We start from the raw sequence: 20,613 nt of genomic DNA, 5'->3' as shown, positions 1-20,613 counted from the left end.
CTAGCTCTGCCCATTAGTTCATATCTGCAGCATGTGCAGGTCCACGTGCATGCACATCCCATGTGCTTCTTACTCAACAATACACATTTCTGTTCAAACATCAATTTACGATGAAGCACTACCAGACACAAAAATGCTTCAATACTACACCTATTGAAAGGATAGTGGTCTGGCACATCTATATATACAGCACAATCCTCATTTCAAATCCAAAGAAATAAGTTCTTCTCATTTGTTTAAGTCATTTTTATTGCTTCACATCTCCTTGATTCTCAGGATTTTCAAAGAGGTGCAACTCGTTAACTTACAGCCATAGCTCACTCATTGCGCTTGTTACTTCTAATTACTTGATATGATATATTGCAGATCCATGGAACTGGTTAAGAGCCTTGTAATGATGCCATTGTTGACATTGATTTGGTTATTAACTGGAGTGCATGGATTTGGCGAATGGGAATTCGGTCATGCCACATTCTATGGTGGCGTTGATGCTTCTGGGACAATGGGTAATGTTACATAACTTCATATCTTTTGCTATATCAATATAAATTAGCATCTCATAAAACTGGGTTAATTTTTTGGTCCAGGAGGGGCGTGTGGATATGGGAATCTGTACAGCCAAGGTTACGGAACCGATACTGCTGCTCTTAGCACTGCTTTGTTCAACAACGGGCTTAGCTGCGGAGCGTGCTACGAAATGAAATGTATCGATGACCCGCAGTGGTGTTTGCCGGGCAGTGTGACCGTCACAGCGACCAACTTCTGCCCACCCAACAACGCCCTCCCCAACAACAACGGTGGATGGTGCAATCCACCCCTGCGGCACTTTGACATGGCGGAGCCAGCCTTTGAAAAGATCGCAAAGTATAAGAGTGGGATCGTTCCCATTCTCTACAGAAGGTAATTAATTGGTCCATCCTTAATTCGTATTCCAACCTCATTTCCTCATTCTTTTCTCTTTTCCAGCAGCTAGTTCTCCGAAAGTAGCTGTAAATTTCAGATTAGGTTTGAGATATTTAGATTAGGTTAGATTTAAGATTTTTGTGATTTATAAGGTAGAAATAAGTTTTTTGGATTAATTACTTAATTAGTTCGAAATGTTAAACATATTTTGGAAAAATAATCCCTATAAAAAACGCAGTCTCAATACACAGTCTCAATATGAAATCACAGACACAGTCTCAATCTGTCTGGCTATTAACTTATGGGCTTAAAATGCAGGGTCCCCTGCTTGAGAAAGGGAGGAATTCGCTTCACCATTAACGGTCTCCCATACTTCAACCTGGTGCTCATCTCCAATGTTGGGGGAGCTGGAGATGTCCAGGCGGTTTCTATAAAGGGGTCAAATACTAGTTGGCAGCCGATGTCACGCAACTGGGGACAGAACTGGCAAAGCAATTCCTTCTTGAACGGGCAGAGCCTGTCCTTCAAGGTCACCACCAGTGATGGGCGGACAATTGTTTCATATAACGCTGCTCCTTCTAACTGGCAGTTCGGCCAGACATTCCAGGGAAGCCAACTTTAAGGAAAGCCAGAGGCGAATGAATGTGTATAGCCATCGATCAATAATTTGGGATGATGTGGTGAATGGAGTACACCGGCGTCCGTTATTAGCATTGTTGAATTGTAGTGTGTATCTGGATTGACCGAGATCAATGTTAGCGGAGTCTCTATCGCCATGTTCCTACGAAGAGTTGTCATTGTCATGTCCATTCCGTGTAATAATTTTCTTCCAAAATATATGTGCATCGCTTTCAAAACGGCGCCGAATATATGCGGTTTCGATGAGAACTTCCAAAATAATAACTTTTGGTTTATTGCGTTCACTGGTTTCCAAAATAATAACTTTCGGTTTATTGCGTTCACTGGTTCCCAGCAAAACTTTTGTGCAGTGTTTACAACAATCACATGATATTTGTTGCATGATGTATAGACTAAAAAACCTAATGACCATTTTAATAGGTGTTTTCACTTTAAATAACTATTATTTAAAATAATAGCTTTTGGTTTATTGCGTTCAGTGGTTTCCTAGTAAAACTTGCGTGCAGTGTTTATAGCAATCACGCAATAATGTGTAAATAAAAAAAAAACTCATGACACCATTTCACCATTTTAATGTAGTGTGGTGGTAAAAAAAAATTCAAAATTTTTTGTAAAGACAATATTCGAATCCTTGTCAGATTTTCTCTAAATATGACCAGACTTTCCGGGCAACTCCTCCGCCTTGTTACACTACGCGCATTTCAATAAGTGTTTTTCACTTCACATAATTATTATTTAAAACCCCGTTAGTCCCGATCAGATTTTAGAATACTACAATCGGTTTTCAATTCAATTAATTGAATGTTAATCGAAGACCTCACACTTGTTTAGAATATTATAATCTATATGAAGATGCCTTCTAGTAAACCAATATTATTATTTAAATTAATTTGAATTTTATAGCGTAGTCTAAATAGCTCAGAAAATAATGAAAATTTTGGCAAGATTATGATAAAATCGGGCAGAAATTGTTACAAATCTTGGTTGGAGAAAATTAATCGTAGTTAGTTTATAGTTTCAGCCAATTTATATAGAGTCTAAATTTTGGAAGTGTTAATCATGCATGTATCAATTAAGATTTGCACTTCTATTCTTAGTGATTTTGAGTCTATTTAATCATCTAAATTGAATTGATTCAATTGCTTGAACTTATGTGATAATCTTAGTTCATACATGCATGACTCGCACTTCCTAAATTTACACTCTATGTAAATTGTGTGAAACTATAAGTGAACTAAGTGTAACAGGGAGTAATTATCTCCAATGCTCCCCTTATTTAGGACCATTATTTTCTATTGGTCTAAGTCTCAGCGAGACTTCCTATACATAAGTTTTATATATGAAACTCAAACATGTCCATTGTCAATGACTTTGTGAATATGTCAATCAATTGTTCTTTTAATTTACAACGTTCCAACTAGATTTCTCTGTTGTTTACAAACTCTCTAGTGAAATGATATATTATATCAATATGCTTTCTTTCGTGATGAAAAACACAGTTCTTTGACAAAGCCACGGTTGAGTTGTGACTATTGTCACAATACACTGAAGTTGATCCCTCTTGTTTCTATTGTAGATCACTCAATACTTTGTGTAAGAAAACTGCTTGACAAATTATTGTTGTTGTTGCACCATAGTCTTATTTTGCTAATGAGATTATCACAATGTGTTTCTTCTTCGATGCCCATAAAATCTCGCTTACACTAATATGAAAAAACATATCCCAAAGTACTCATTTTGTCATCCATGCTACCTACAAATTCACTGTTATTGTATCCAAATAAAATATCACTATTAGTCCTGGAGTATAATATTTCATACCTTGTTCTAATAATATGTCTCAAAATTATTTTTCCTACTTGCTTGTGTGAGTGTTTTGGAAACTCCAAAAACTTGGAAATCAAACTAATAACTTACATAATGTCTTGTCCAATTGTAGTAAGATACATAAGACTATAAACCAATCTCTTGAACATAGTTGGATCTACATTCGATCCTATATTTGCTTTGTTGAGATTTATTCCTATTGCAATTGGAGTTGGTGTTGGTTTATGATTCATCTTCCTAACCCTCTTCAACATATCCATCGCATACCTTGCTTAAAACACAAAAATATATTAATTTCACTTAATGAATCAAATACCAGGAAAAAATGCCATTAACCCCAAATCAGTCATTTCAAACTCTTTCTTCATAGTTGATTGAAAATTGTCTACTCATAAATTCCCTTTGAAGATCATATCATCAACATACAAACAAAAAATTATAATTTTTCCTTGCCATTCACCTTTGTATACAATGTAAGTTCATTTCTACTTCTACTAAATCTATCATTGATCAAATATGAACCAATCCTGCTATATCAAGCTCTATGAGCTTTATTAAGTCCATAAAAAGCTTTCTTCAACTTGTAACCCTTATTTTCTTGACCTTTGATCTAATATCTTAATGGATGCTTTACATATACTTCTTCTTCCAAAATTCCATTCAAGAATGTTGACTTTATATCTACTTGATAAAGTTTCCACTTGTTTAGAGTTATTAAGGATAAGATAGCTCTAACAATATGTAACCTTGAAACTAGTGCAAAGGTCTCACCATAATCCACTCTGAGTTGCTATGAAAATCCTTTTTCTACCACTCTAGTGTTATAGATTTCTATTTATCCTTTCTCATTAAGTTTTTTTTGTAAGCCCATTTAATACCTATGCAATCCTTATATTATGGTAATTCTACTAGATCCCATCTATCATTTTTCTCTATGGAATCCATCTCTTCATCCCTTAATTTGACCCAATTGTTCACACCTAATCTTCAATGGTTGGGTAAACTGGAACGTGAACAGTCATCAAGAAGATGAACTGATTCGTCCCATTTATGTATATAAATGATAGTTATCTAATGAAATAATCAATCAGTTTTCTTCTGCCCATTCTGGAGTTACCCTGGCCTGACATGGTATCAGAGCGCAGGTCCCAGATTCCTTGTAACTCCTCTGGCCATAACGCCTCTACCTGAACGTTTTCCTGGCGCCTCTGCCTGAACGTTTGCCTGCCCAGAAATGATGGTGCACTGCACCACCTCTGTCGCTGCCCAGAGATGCGTTGGACCCAACGCTCATTGAGGCACAATAGTCTTCCGCTATAGCCTACCAGTCTTCATCCGAGGAGGTAGACGGTTCGCTAGCTGCTGCCTCTCCATTGTGATTTTACAACAACTGACTCCCATTACCGGTTCTCCTATATACCTGCGCGCCCTTTACCACTCGACTTCCTTGGCTAATCCATACATAGGTTAAGACTACCATACCTGCCACCGCTCAGACGTTAACTCCTCATCCTAACATTGCTCAACTGTGTTAAACTCGTTTGTAACGTTATTCCCATACCACTGTGCGGTATACCATTACAACTTCGAGTTTTTTTTAATTACTGGATGTTGCCAAGGGCTTTTCCATACCGATTTTTCCATCGGTTTTTATACCACGATGTGTTTTATACTACACACTCCTCTATGTTGAACCTCCAATTCAATATCGCTTCCTCCCACCGCTTCCTTTGTATACGCTGCCTCATCTAATCTTCGGAGCTTCAGTAGTGCCTCTGCCTTGGATGCGAAGACTGCCGCCGGTTGAAGAGCCCGGAGCCCTCAAAACTTCCGTCCAGACAAAGGAGCAGCCGCAGCGGATTTTGGACAGAAATTTTTTAAAGCAGCTAAAGGGAATCAGAAATAAGTTTTGAGATATTTGTACAAAGAGGAGCGATGTTCGATCTGCGGTTTGCAGTTTGGGTGAGGGTGAGCATCAACTTCTGTGTGTCATGTTTCTCTCTAAATACACATTATATCTGTATCATACATTGGCTGCTCTCTATATAAACGCTGGCATAGATTCATTTAAGAAAGGGAAAGACATCGAGTACACTGTCTCTGCACTTGCAAGAGACTCAATCTGCTGAAACAGTGAAGACTGAGAGTTTAAAACATTTGAGTATTGTGCAGTATCATTCAAAATTTTTAAAGCGTTTATATATTGCGCTGCGTTCAAAATAATATTGGATGATATATTGAAGTGATATATTAATACATTGAAATGATACAGTCATATACTGCGCTGCTTTCAAAATAGTATTGCATATTGATACATTGAAGTGATACAGTATTGCATATTGATACATTGAAGTGATACAGTATTGCATATTGATACATTGAAGTGATACAGTGATATATTGCGCTGCTTTCAAAGTGGTATTGCATGATATATTGATATATTGAAGTGATCCCTTGCGCATTTTTTCAAAACATAGTAGTATTGCAGTGATATGTACAATGAAATGCTGATGCTTTTAGCAAATATTAGAGGAATTTGAAGGCTGTAACGTATGGATTTTTTTTAGCAGAAGTAATTTTTTACAGAATGCATTCAATCATCTCTATGGTAGGAATAGTTCTCATTGGCAAGGAGAACTATTCTGAATGGTCTCGGATGGTAAAACACACCCTCGTCTACAATGAGTTGTGGAAAGGAGTGTGTGTCGGAGAAGAAGACAAAGACCCTGTGCAGCCTACATCAGATAAAGAACTTGTCATTTGGGAAAACAAGAACAGCAAAGCCTATGCATTGATCGCAGCATCTGTAAATGAAGAAGTAAGTCGTCATATTTCATCTTATTCCACTGCCTTTGAAGCTTTACAAAAGCTGAAAGAACTCTATGATTCACATTCTGCACTTGAAGTTGTTCAGCTCATGATTAAACTCTTCACTCTTGAACTGAAAAATAATGATCCTCTTGCTCTTGCATCTGAAGTAAAGTCTATAATGCATGATATTAAATCCACTAAGGTTGAGCTGGATATCCCTCTTATTGCCTTTCTCAAAGCACTCTATCCTACCTACTCCAATTATCTTGAGTCATTACAAGCAAATGGAAATCTTAAAGATATAACCTTTGACTCTCTTGTGAAAAAGTTTGCTGAAAGAGAGAAAGCCTTTGGAAAGAAGACAGTCCCTGAATCTTCTGAAGAGACTGTTTGCCTTGCTCATAAAGAAAAGCATCCTGCTCAAGATTCTACAAGAGGAAGAGGTGGACGAAGAGGAAGAGGAAGATACTTCAGAGGCAGGGGGGGCAGACATTCTCAAGCAGAAAAAGCAGATCTGCATTGCATTCGCTGCAAACGAAATGGATCACATGATGCTTCTACATGCAAGCTACCATGGGACAAAATTGAGCAGAGAAGAAACCAGCAGAAAGGTAAAACTGATGACACAGACAAAGGTAAAGCACCTGAATCCGCTCACTATATTGAGGCACAATGTAACATTGGAGTAAATGAAGATTTGTTTAATGCTTCACTTGCTTCTTCAAAAAATGATTGGTTGCTTGATTCAGGAGCAACCTGTCATATGACTCATAGGAAAGATTTTTTTGAAGAGTTCACTGACAATGTTGATGGAGCAGTATACTTTGCAGATCAGTCAAAAATCAAGCCATCAGGGCTTGGCACAATCAGGCTTAAACTGCCTGGTCTTCCAGACTTTCTTCTGGATCATGTTCTATATCTCCCACAGCTCAAGAGAATCTTGTTGTCCTTGGTCCACATCCGCCAGCAAGGTCACTCCATTCATATGTTTGATGGAAAGCTTGAGGTAAGAAAGGCATCTGACCACTCACTTTTCATGAGGGGAATAGAAGAAGAAAGACTTCTTAAACTGCAAGGAACCTCTGCTCATGCACAACATTTCTCATATATTTCTCATCATGAAGAAGGTACACTTCCATCAAGTTTATTATGGCATGCTAGATTTGGACATTTAAACTATGACAGTCTCCGCTTATTAAAGAAAAATGGTGTTGCTGGTTTGCCTACAATTCCTAGAAAACATAAGCAATGTGATGCTTGCATTCTAGGAAAGCATAGCAAACAGTCTTTTCATGATTCACATTCAAGAGCACATAGGAAGCTTGAACTTATTCATTCAGATTTATGTGGTCCAATGCCTGTTCCTTCTGCAAATGGAAATAAATATATCATGACATTTATTGATGATTACACCAGAATGTGTTGGGTTTATTTATTGAAGAACAAATCTGATGCTTTTCAAACATTCAAGAATTTTCATAAGTGGATTGAAAATGATGCACAATCTCATATTGGGTCTATTTGCACTGATAATGGAAAAGAATATACATCAAATGAATTTGAAAACTATCTTCGCCAACATGGGATCAAACATCAAACAATTGTACCTTATAATCCCCAACAGAATGGTGTAGCAGAAAGAATGAATAGAACAATCTTGAATATGGTACGATCCATGCTTTTCTTCAAAAATGTAAAGATAATTTTTTGGGCTGATGCTATTCTATGTGCTGCATATATAAAGAATAGATGTCCATCTAGTGCTATAAGAAACAAGACTCCTTATGAATTGTGGTATGGACATGTTCCTTCGGTAAAACATCTCAAGATTTTTGGTTCCACCTGTTATGCTTTAATACCAAAGGTACATAGAAACAAACTTGGTGCTAGAAGTCGCAAGTGTATCTTCCTGGGGTATTCAAACACCTCTAAAGCATACCGTCTCTATGATGAAGTAAATAAAAAGTTTGTTGTATCTAGAGATGTCATTTTTCTTGAATCATCCAAATCCGACAATGTTGTTGAGCGGCAACTTGATCGCTTGGATAGATTCACAAAAACGAAATCATTTCAAGAGTTTGATAATCAGATTCCACATCTTGAAGGGGGGATTCCTATACTAGATCAACATGTGGAATCTTCTTCTGATGAACAATCTCCCTTGCATGAAACTCCAACACCAGATGATCCTTTAAGTGATGTAATTGATAGAATTGGGAGACTCAATCTTGATTCAGTCCCAGCTCAATCAACAGAGCAGCCTGGACCATCTCAGAAAGGTCCCCCAAAGTGGCTGACAAAGACACTTGAAAGTGTTCATCCTGATGAAATTGGAAAAACAGAAACCAGAAATACAAACCAACAAGATGGAGGTGATGTAGATAACTCTAATTCACCTGTTGCTATGGATGTTACTTATGATTGTGAATTGAACTTGTCTACAGATTTTGAACCAACTTCCTTCAAAGAAGCTGCTTCTCATGATGAATGGAAAGAAGTGATGCAGAAGGAGTATGATGCCCTCATAAAGAATGGCACTTGGAAGCTAGTTGATCCTCCATTTGGAACCAAAACAATTGGCTGCAAGTGGGTCTACAAGAACAAGTACAAAGCTGATGGCTCACTTGACAAGCACAAAGCTAGGCTTGTGGCAAAAGGTTTTGCACAGAAGGAAGGGGTCGATTATGAGGAAACTTTTGCCCCCACAGCAAAATGGGCCACCATCCGGACACTCTTTGCACTAGCTGCTCAGAACGGTTGGAAAGTCCATCAAATGGATGTAAAAACTGCATTCTTGAATGGAGATATAAAAGAGAATGTTTTTATGTCCCAGCCTGAAGGATTTGCTGTGAAAGGACATGAACACAAAGTATGCAAACTTGTGAAGTCCTTGTATGGCCTCAAACAAGCACCACGAGCCTGGTATGAAAAACTAACTGAGCATCTTCTGAAACTCAACTTCAATCATTTTGATCTTGATGATGCAACTTTATTTGTCAAGAAAGTTGGAAAAACAGTTGTATATCTTGTGGTATATGTAGATGATCTTTTAATGACAGGGAACAATGAAAGCTATATTGCATCCATAAAGAAAGAATTAGGAAAAAGTTTTGAAATGACTGATTTGGGCTATGTTCATTACTATCTTGGCATTGAAGTAACCCAACATCCAAAATCCATATTTCTTTCTCAAAAGAAATACATTGGAGATTTGTTAAACAGATTTGGCATGACAGAGTGCAATCCTCTTTCTACTCCAATGGAACAAAACTTGAAGCTCACATCTATTGAAGGAAAGGAATTTGAGGATGCAACAAAGTATAGACAGCTTGTAGGAAGTCTCGTCTACCTCACTGCTACCAGACCAGACATTTCATTTGTTGTTGGAATCCTCTCCAAGTTTATGCAAAAGCCTTGTGAGGGACATTGGTCTACTGCAAAAAGAGTTCTAAGGTACTTGAAGGGAACTCAAGACCTTGGAATCAAGTATACACAGGTGGACGACTTCAGCTTGATTGGATACTCTGATTCAGACTTCGATGGAGACAAAGAAACTGGGGTATCTACTTCAGGATATGCTATGAGTCTTGGATCAGGAGCTGTCTCCTGGAGATCACGCAAACAATCAGTTCCAGCAGATTCCACAACAGAAGCAGAATATGTGGCAGCAGCTGAAGCAACGAAAGAAATTGTGTGGCTCAGGAAAATTCTTGAAGATTTGCAGGTAAAACAAGTACAATCAACTCCACTCATGATTGATAACACCTCTGCAATAAATTTGGCCAAGAACCCAAAGTTCCATGATCGTACTAAGCACATCAATACTAAATATCATCTGATCCGACATCATGTTGAGGCCAAAACAATCCATCTCCATCATTGTTCCACAAATGAGCAAATTGCAGACATCCTCACCAAAGCGCTTGGAAGAGAAAATCTTGAAAGATTCAGAACGATGCTTGGACTCACCAACATCCCTTCAGATTAAGGGGGGGAATGTTCACACCTAATCTTCAACGGTTGGGTAAACTGGAACGTGAACAGTCATCAAGAAGATGAACTGATCCGTCCCATTTATGTATATAAATGATAGTTATCTAATGAAATAATCAATCAGTTTTCTTCTGCCCATTCTGGAGTTACCCTGGCCTGACACCAATTTTCATCTTTCATTTCCTCATCAAAGCATATTGGTTGACTAGTAAATTATGCAAACTTTTAATTCACATATAAGTCTTCATATATCTCTCTCAAACTTACAATATTTCTAAGCCTTAAGGATTTAAATTCACTACTTGATTGGGGATTAGGAGTAGTCTAAGTCGTTGGAGTAGATGGCTCATCTTGAATGGAATATCTTGGGGATTTTTATTGGAGTATTTCTACTTAATGATTGGATTTGTGAATATTCTCATATAACATACTCCATTGCACCATCTTCTACCTAAGGTATCATTGCTCCAACTAATATAGATTTATCAATTCTTCTATTCCATACTTCATTTTCCTTAAATTCAACATCTCTACTAATTATCAATTTCTCTGTTAATGGATTGTACAAATTATATGCATTAGAGTGATTATTATACCCAATAAAAAGGCACTTCTAATTTACGTCATTTAACTTATTTTTCGACTCCTAGGGCACATGAGTATATGCCACGTAACCAAATACCCTGAAGTGTGATATATTACAAGTCATACCTATCCATGATTCTTGTGGAACTCTATTCTTCGCACATTTAGTGGGAGATATATTTAAAACATAAACTGGCAAGTTATTGCTTCCCCTAAAAACTCATTTGATAGATGTTTTCCCTTCAGCATACTTCTAGCCATATTTATTATGGCTCTATTCTTCCTTTCAACTACACCATTTTGTTGTGGTATGTACGTTGTTGTAAACTATATTTTAATCCCATGATACTTACAAAAGTTATGAAAATATTTTGAATCATACTCACTTCCTATGTTTGATCATAACAGTTTGATATTTTGAGCACTTTCCTTCTCTACCATTGTCTTGAATTCTCGAAACTTGTCAAAAGTTTCAGACATCTTTGTTAGAAGATATACTTAAGTCTTTTTGTTGTAATCATTATGAAGGTTAGGAAGTAGTAACTTCCTCTAAGTGATTGTATGTGCATTGGACAACATATATCTATATGAACCAATTCCAAAGGTGCCTTTGCTCTATAAAACATTCCCTTAGGAAAAATTTCCTTACGTTGCTTTGCTAGAATGCTCCTCTCACATGAACTAGTTAGCCCTTGAATGGGAGGCAACCCCTCCAACATATTATGTTGTTGTGATGTCCAAGTCCACCAAAATTTAGATAACCAAACCCAAAGTGCCATAACCAAAAATCATCTAAGCAAGTTTCTTTTTCAGTAAATGAGGAATCATGTACTACTTCATGGCAAGAAAATAAATCTTTGAGAATGCAAACTTTTGTGGTCCATAATGATTAAGAGTGAAATCATCTGGTAAATCACATCTCAAAATCTAGAGTCAAAGTGTTTTGAACCCTTGAGTGTGGTTCATCATCAAGACTTATGTGAATGTTCTGATCCAGACAAGCGAATATATATTGTCAAGATGCAAACGATCAAAAAAATGAACGTTGAAGAAAAATTAATAAAATAATTCAATTGAACATTTTAAAAGATATACCAATTGAATAAATCATAAAATATTGTTAATATTGTTAAAAATGAAATTTTCCCTTAATTGAATTCAAAACCTATTTTCTATACTATTTTATGAAGTCTATTTAATACTAATTATTTTAATATTATTATTATTAATTAATTTTATATATATATATATATATATATATATATATATATATATATATATATATATATATATAATACGAAGAAAAAAAAGGGAAATTAATTAAAGGAATCAAAAGTTAAAAATATACTCATGATAATCATAACAACTCACTATATTTAATAACAAGAGAATATGATTAAAAAAAATTGTAAATAAATAAATATAACTAAATAAATTTATACAAAATAAAATTGAAAATGAGATTAATTAAAGGAATTAAAAAGTTGAACAAATAAAAATATGACATAAAATTAATAAAGAGGGAATATGATTAATGAAAAATAAATAAATAAATAATAAATTTAGGAAAAAAAAAGACGGGACCCAACAACTACTAATTTTCCATCTATCATCCCGATTCAACGTATGAGACTTTTTCTTGATTTCAATGGCCTCCCTAAAGTTGTGGTCATGGAAATGGTCAACCCTAGCAATGACTCGAGATTCCTCCAAACAAATGTGGTGTTTAGTCTTCTCAGCATGCTCAACAAGATCTGAGGATATTTCCCTACAGTGCCTGATGTTAGTCGCATGCTCTTGAATTCTTTGGTTAATAGAGCGACCTGTTTCTATAATGTAGGGGGTCCCACAAGGGTAGGGGATCAAATAGACACCTTTCATGTTATTTGGGTCCAATGGGTCTTTAACGGATTTGAGGGAACTATGAATGGTGTTAAAAGGTTTAAAGGTTGAGGAGATCTTATGTTTCTTCAAAATATGAGCAATCTTGTTAGTGGTACCTTGGATAAAGAGAAGTTGCACATTACTAACCCAATCACCAGGGTCTTTCCTAAATTTTGGACCTTTGCTCGCATTTAAGAAATATATGAGACTTTGGAGCTTATTATAACCATTATTCTCAAAGAATTTAAGGAGATGGGTTTTCTCATTATCCAAGCGTTCATCATCAAAAACCTTGAGAACCTGAGTGGCTAGTGTGTTGAGAACACAAACCTTTTGAGACGGAAAATGATGGGAGCTAGCATGAAGATACTACTTTGTGTGGGTTTTATTCCGAAAACCATAGTGATAGAAAGATACATCTTCTTTCTTGGAGATAATAACATCAAGAAAAGGAAGGAAACCATTAACTTCAATCCCCATTGTGAACATAATGGAACTAGACAGATTGTTAAGGTGATAGAGGAAAATATCTAACTTTTCCCAACCATGAGGCCAGTTGATGAAGGTATCATCTACAAACCTCTTCCAAAGCTTAGGCTTGAAAGGAGCAGAAGCCAAGGATTTGGATTCAAAATCCTCCATAAAAAGTTTGGCAACCACAGGGGAGAGCAAGGAACCCATGGAGACCTCACAAGTTTTCTCGTAGAACTCACCTTCAAAACTAAAAAAGGTAGAGGTAAGGAAAATATCTACTAATTTGGTTGTATCTGGATCAATGATACGATTGATTACTTCAACAACCTCATTGATAGGGATATTGGTGTAAAGGGGGAAAACACCAAAGCTGATGAGAGTATCATTAGGTACAAATTTTAAACCCTTCAACTCTTTGATAAAAGAGGAGGAATCCTTCACAAAAGAATCAGAAAGGCCAACAAGAGGCTTAAGCTTATGTGCTAAAAACTTCACTAGGATATAAGTAGGCCTCCCTTAGACCCATTGTTAAATCTTTTAAAAAGTTCAACTAAATTATTTTATTAATTATTCTTCAACGTTCATTTTTTTACTGTTTCCATCTCTACACTATATATCAACTTGTATGGATCAGACCATTCACATAAGTCCTGATGATGAACCACACTCAGTGGTTCGAAATGCGTTGACTCTAGATTTTGAGATGTGATTTAACGGAAGATTTCGCTCTTAAGGATAAATCTTATTCTTTTTCATCTTTACACTAGCAATCAACATCTTGTTGGGAGGTTTTTCATATACGAAACAATAATTTCCTTTAAAGACTACATTATACCCTTTTTTAGTAATTTATCCAACACAAAGAATATTATGTTTCAAACATAGACCATGGTACACATCAGGGTGTTGAAATGTGGCAACAAGAATATTCCAATTTAATTTGTCCTTGAATTAAAATTGTGAATTAAAATCGAATTTAGTCTTAATAGCTACTTGGAAATAATTAATTAATTTATTTTGACTTAATTAGTTGGAGAAATTCAAGTTAGAAGTCTTTCTGAAGTCATGCAAGAGTTATCCCTTAAATTAAGGAGATAAGCATTAAGTTAGGGAGATAAGATTGAGTTATATTTGAGTTGTAATTAGTTAACTCAGTTTACTGAGTTAAGTCTAGTTAAATTAGTCCAAATTGTTTGAGCGACTAATAGAGAGTTAACAGTCAGTTGATGCATGCATGCACTCAACTAGTGTACTCCAGTTAACTAAATATTCCCTCATCAAAAACTCCTGCATGTCTATTCTAAGAAAGACCCAGTTAAGTTAAATGTCAACGATAGTGTACTATCAGTTGCATGTGTTTTCTTATAAAGAAAACTCATGCATGCAGAAGGAATCATTCCTTGAGGATTGCGTAGTTCTGGCCGGGTGTAGGATCAGTGTGTGAGATCAGTTTTCCACTTGGTAAGAGGAAATCATTCCAGAGGAATAGTGCAAGGAAATAGGAGCTTGGAGGGCAGAGGAGAAGGCTTGTGAGAAGCCAAGATTTCCTGTGAGCATCTGTGAGGATTGTACTGAGAGCTGGCTAGCTGTGAGAGCTAAGGCTTTGTATAATTCCTATGTATTTCCACCTTGTATGATAATACAGATAGTGGGGATTTTAGCTGAGGCTTTCCCCAAAGTATTTTCATGTGTATTGTGGATTGATTCTTCTTCTTTTGGTTATATTGTTCAACTCTATCTTTAAGCTTCCGCAAATTGATAGTAGAAGTAGGTTATAGTATTTTGCTTTGATCTATATTGCATTATCGGGTTAACCTACATAGCAGATTTTCTACATGGTATTAGAGCAAGATTTGTAGAGAATTTGCAAAATTTCTACATGGTATCAGAGCCAAATTTATCAGAGTTGTGAACAGTATACTGAGAAGAGAATTCGAAGTTTGAAGTTCAGGGTCACAGGTGCAAATTGAATTCATATCATACTTCAAGGTTGGCTAATGGCATTCTATGGCTGGAGACTCGAGTATTCCTTGGAAGGTAGCTTGAATTACATAGCATGGAAAGATAGAATGGAGGTTGTATTAGAAGACAATGACTTGAAGGAATTCACTGATCAAGAAATCCCAAAGCCATCTAATGCACAATAGTTGGCTGATTGGAAGAAGTGTGTGGTGAAGGTGAGACAGATCATCCTTGAGGGAGTTTGAGACCATATTGTCTCGAGTCTCCATGGGAACGATACTCCATTTTAAATGTGGAAGACATTGAAGGACCTCTACCAAAACAAAAGCGACCAGAGGAAATTAGCACTCAAGGATAAGCTTTGAAGAATCAAGATGGAGAAGGGTGATACTATTTCCACATATCTGAATAAGCTCACCACCAGTAGAGATGAGCTTAGCAGTGTGGGAATAACTACATCTGATGAGGATATGGTGAGCCTCGCTCTCCTTGGCCTTCCAAAGAGTTGGAATAACTACTAGGACTCTGTGAATGGAAGGGAGAAACTGTCGGATTGAGAACGACTGTGTTCGAATCTGATGCAAGAGGAGATCAGGAGGAGCACACGAGATGGTTCTTCATCCAAGGATAATGATGAAGAAAATCTGGCCTTAGCAAGTAAGGCAAGGAAAGGGAAGGGGAAGGCTCCCCATTCCAAATTGAATTCTTCTCATGGAGGGAAGAAGTCCAAGAAGGGATCCTCGGAAGGATCGGAAGGTTAGGCATTCGCCTCTCAGTTCGAAATGGACTTTACCCTCATCGCATGCATGGTGTCATCAATGATGGGTTGTGTTTAGTATCTTGACAGTGGAGCCTCATTCCACATGACTGGTGATAAAAGTTTATTCAGTACCTTGGAGGAGAAAGACCCCAAGATGCACATAGAGATGGGTGGCGACGGAAGGTATAGTGTTTCAAGAGTGGGCATGGTTGCTTTTCAGAGGGATCATGGACCTCCTATCACCTTGACAGATGTGATGTATGTGCTTGGACTAAAGAAAAAATTGATATCGGTCGTGATGTTGGAGGACAAATGCTATGATGTTGTCTTCATTAAAGGAAAGGTGTTCCTAAGACACATAGCCACGGTTCAGACCAAGAGGATAGGGATTTGGGTGAAGAATCTCTATAAACTAGAGGTAGATGATTGTGCAGCATTGAGTATGAAAGCAGAATTGGTGCAAAGCCAAGACATTGGCGAGTTGTGGCACAAGCGGTTGGGCCATTTGCATCATGGGGCTTTGAATATAATGCAGCAGATATCTACAGGACTTCCCAAAGGTAAAATTGAGCAAGTTGACACATGCAAAGGTTGTACCTTGGGAAAGTACACCAAGGATTCCTTTCATGATCGAGACAGTTGAGCAGAGGCTATCTTAGAGCGAGTTCATGCTGATGTGTGTGGACCATTCTCGACAGAATCCACTGCGAAGCAAAGGTATTATGTGATTTTCATTAATGATTATTCTCGTAAATGTTGGATTTATTTCATGCAGAAGAAGGACCAAACTTTCACAAAGTTTTGTGAGTTCAAAGCTTTGGTTGAGAAAGAGTCAGGGAAAAAGATCAAGGCCTTGAGAAGCGACAATGGCGGAGAATATGTCTCTCAAGATTTTAAGGACTTCTGTGCAGTGGAAGGAATTAAACAAGAGTTGACGGCACCTCATAACCCATAGCAGAATGGGGTGGTTGAGAGGAAGAACAAAACTATTGTAGGGGTAGCATGGGCGATGATGCATGACCAAGGCCTACCACTTCACTTGTGGGCTAAGGCATGCAACACAATGATATATTTGCAGAATAGAAGCCCACATCACATACTTGGGATGAAGACACCAGAGGAAGCTTTCTTCGATAAGAGACCAGATGTGAGTCACTTCAAGATCTTTAGCCCATTGGCATATTTCCGTGGGATAAAGGATGCACGGAAGAAGCTTGAGTTGACAGCAGAGTTGGGGATACTTGTGGGGTACACTAATACACCTCACAACTATCGGGTGTACTTTCCTACTAGTCGGAGGACGGTGGTTCACAAAGATATCAAGTTTGATGAGCAGAAGGCCATGCGAGTTTCCCCTGAGAGGGAGCTCCAACTATAGGCTGTGGAGGAACTGTTGGTTCCTAAGGAGGAGGAGCCTCAGACTGATGCGGAGCAGTTGCATGCAGAGGTTCTAGGAGTGGAGACCTCTACTCAAACAGAGTCTTCCAGAGATGGACAGAAGTGAACAAGAGAAGCTGACAGATTGTTGCAGGATGCGAGAGAGAATGTGGGAGCACCATATTCTCAGCACAGACAAAGGAGGTCACCTGAGAGGTACACTGGATACATGGCCTTTGTTGGGGAATGTGTTAAGATCGAGCCATCTTCCTTTGAGGAAGTAGTGCAGCAGAGGATTTGGGTTGATGCTATGGTGGAGGAGTATGACTCCATAGTTCGTAATAATGTTTGGGACGTGGTTCCAAGACCGAAGAACAGGTCAGTTGTGAGTTCTTGTTGGCTTTACAAGGTAAAGCAAGTTGCTGATGATGGGAGGATCATGTTGCTGTAGTGTATTTCAACAAAGGAGCAAGATGCTGACATTTTGACAAAGGCATTTTCCAAGTGTAAATTTGAGTTCCATAGAGACAAGATCGGGGTGGAAGATAATCCCTTTCTTGTTGAGAGGGAGTGTTGAAATGTGGCAATAAGAATATTCCAATTTAATTTGTCCTTGAATTAAAATTGTGAATTAAAACCGAATTTAGTCTTAACAACTACTTGGAAATAATTAATTAAGTTATTTTGACTTAATTAGTTGGAGAAATTCAAGTTAGAAGTCTTTCTGAAGTCATGTAAGAGTTATCCCTTAAATTAAGGAGATAAGCCTTAAGTTAAGGTGATAAGATTGAGTTATATTTGAGTTGTAATTAGTTAACTCAGTTTACTGAGTTAAGTCCAGTTAAATTAGTTCCAAACTGTTTGAGGAACTAATAGAGAGTTAACAGTCAGTTGATGCATGCATGCACTCAACTAGTGTACTCTAGTTAACTAAAGATTCCCTCATCAGAAACTCATGCATGTCTATTCTGAGAAAGACCCAGTTAAGTTAAATGTCAAGGACAGTGTACAATCAGTTGCATGTGTTTTCTTATAAAGAAAACTCATGCATGTAGAAGGAATCATTCCTTGAGGATTGCGTAGTTCTGACCAGGTGTAAGATCAATGTGTGAGATCAGTTTTCCACTTGGTAAGAGGAAATCATCCCAGAGGAACAATGCAAGGAAATAGGAGCTTGGAGGGCAGAGGATAAGGCTTGTGAGAATACAGGATTGCCTGTGAGCATCTGCGAGGATTTTACTGAGAGTTGGCTAGCTGTGAGAGCTAAGGCTTTGTATAATTCCTATGTATTTCCACCTTGTATGATAACACAGATAGTGGGGTTTTTAGCTCAAGCTTTCCCCAAAGTATTTTCATGTGTATTGTGCATTGATTCTTCTTCTTTTGGTTATATTGTTTAGCTTGATCTTTAAGCTTCCGCAAATTGACAGTAGAAGTAGGTTATAGTATTTTGCTTTGATCCATATTACATTATCGGGCTAACTTACATAGAAGATTTTCTACATGGTATTAGAGCGAGATTTGTAGAGAATTTGCAAAATTTCTACATGGTATCGAAGCCAAGTTTATCAGAGCTGTGAATAGTATACTGAGAAGAGAATTCGAAGTTTAAAGTTTGGGGTTACAGGTGCAAATCGAATTCATATCATACTTCAAGGTTGGCCAATGGAATTCTATGGCTTGAGACTCGAGTATGCCTTGGAAGGTAGCTCGAATTACATAGCATGGAAAGATAGAATGGAGGTTGTATTAGAAGACAATGGCTTGAAGGAATTCATTGATCAAGAAATCCCAAAGCCAGCTTCAACTAATGCACAACAGTTGGCTGATTGGAAGAAGTGTGTGGCGAAGGCGAGACGGATCATCCTTGAGGGAATTCGAGACCATATTGTCTCGAGTTTCCATGGGAAGGATACTCCATTCTCAATGTGGAAGACATTGAAGGACCTCTACTAGAATAGTAGCGACCAGAGGAAATTGGCACACAAGGATAAGCTTCGAAGAATCAAGATGGAGAAGGGTGATACTATTTCCACATATCTGCACAAGCTTACCACCTACAGAGATGAGCTTAGCAGTGTGGGAATAACTACTGCCGATGAGGATATGGTGAGCCTCGCTCTCCTTGGCCTTCCAAAGAGTTTGAATAGCTACCAGGACTCTGTGAATGGAAGGGAGAAACTACTGGATTTGGAACGACTGTGGTCAGATCTAATGCAGGAGGAGATTAGGAGGAGCACACGAGATGGTTCTTCATCCAAGGATGATGATGAAGAAAATCTGGCCTTAGTAAGTAAGGCAAGGAAAGGGAAGGGGAAGGCTCCCCATTTCAAATCGAATTCTTCTCATGGAGGGAAGAATGGTGACAAGTCTAAAGTGAGATGCCAAAATTGTCATGAGATGGGACATTATGCAACTAATTTCCTATCGAAGAAGTCCAAGAAGGGATCCTCAAAAGGATCGGAAGGTGAGGCATTAGCCTCTCAGTTTGAAATGGACTTTACCCTCATCGCATGCATGGTGTCATTTATGATGGGTTGTGTTTGGTATCTTGATAGTTGAGCCTCATTCCACATGACCGGTGATAAAATTTTATTCAGTCACTTTGAGGAGAAAGACCTCAAGATGTGTATAGAGATGGGTGACGATGGAAGGTATAGTGTTTCAGGAGTGGGCACGGTTGCTTTTCAGAGGGAGCATGGACCTCCTATCACCTTGACAGATGTGATGTATGTGCCTGGACTGAAGAAAAGCTTGGCATTGGTCACGATTTTGGAGGACAAAGGCTACAATGTTGTCTTCAGTAAAGGAAAGGTGTTCCTAAGACACATAGCCAGGGGTCAGACCAAGAGGATAGGGATTCAGGTGAAGAATCTCTATAAACTAGAGGTAGATGATTGTGTAGCATTGAGTATGAAAGCAGAATTGGTGCAAAGCCAAGACATTGGTGATTTGTGGCACAGGCAGTTGGGCCATTTGCATCATGGGGCTTTGAAGATAATGCAGCGGATATCTACAGGACTTCCCGAAGGTAAACTTGATCAAGTTGACACATGAAAAGGTTTTACCTTGGGAAAGTACACCAAGTATTCCTTTCATGATCGAGACGGTCGAGCAAAGGCTATCTTAGAGCATGTTCATATTGATGTGTGTGGACCATTCTCAATGGAATCCACTGCGAAGCAAAGGTATTGTGTGATTTTCATTGATGATTATTCTCGTAAATGTTGGATTTATTTCATGCAGAAGAAGGACCAAACTTTCACAAAGTTTTGTGAGTTCAAAGCTTTGGTCGAGAAAGAGTCAGGGAAGAAGATCAAGGCCTTGAGAAGTGACAACGGTGGAGAATATGTCAAGAGTTTAAGGACTTCTGTGCAGCAGAAGGAATTAAATGAGAG

At 37.8% G+C, this 20,613-nt stretch overlaps 1 protein-coding gene across 1 annotated transcript; it reads left to right on the top strand.

Moving 5' to 3' along the window:
- Window positions 1-254: 254 nt before the first annotated feature.
- On the top strand, window positions 255-1,656 carry LOC149258887 (expansin-A10-like). Its single transcript, XM_089373666.1, has 3 exons — window positions 255-506; window positions 588-900; window positions 1,222-1,656. The coding sequence occupies exons 1-3, from the start codon at window positions 353-355 to the stop codon at window positions 1,523-1,525; spliced, it is 771 nt and encodes a 256-aa protein (XP_089229792.1). The 5' UTR covers window positions 255-352; the 3' UTR covers window positions 1,526-1,656.
- Window positions 1,657-20,613: the final 18,957 nt, after the last annotated feature.

Source organism: Pinus tabuliformis, chromosome 6 (assembly GCF_031772625.1).
Source record: "Pinus tabuliformis cultivar Carrire ecotype Pingquan chromosome 6, CPIR1, whole genome shotgun sequence".
Taxonomy (NCBI): Eukaryota; Viridiplantae; Streptophyta; class Pinopsida; order Pinales; family Pinaceae; genus Pinus; species Pinus tabuliformis.
This window is presented reverse-complemented; position numbering and strand designations above follow the sequence as displayed.

Bases quoted from the DNA above. Each gene is read 5' to 3' on its own strand.
- LOC149258887 (XM_089373666.1), top strand. From the start codon at position 353: ATGATATATTGCAGATCCATGGAACTGGTTAAGAGCCTTGTAATGATG. The intron at 507-587 runs GTAATGTTACAT...TTTTTGGTCCAG, and splicing joins TGATGCTTCTGGGACAATGG to GAGGGGCGTGTGGATATGGG. The intron at 901-1,221 runs GTAATTAATTGG...CTTAAAATGCAG, and splicing joins GTTCCCATTCTCTACAGAAG to GGTCCCCTGCTTGAGAAAGG.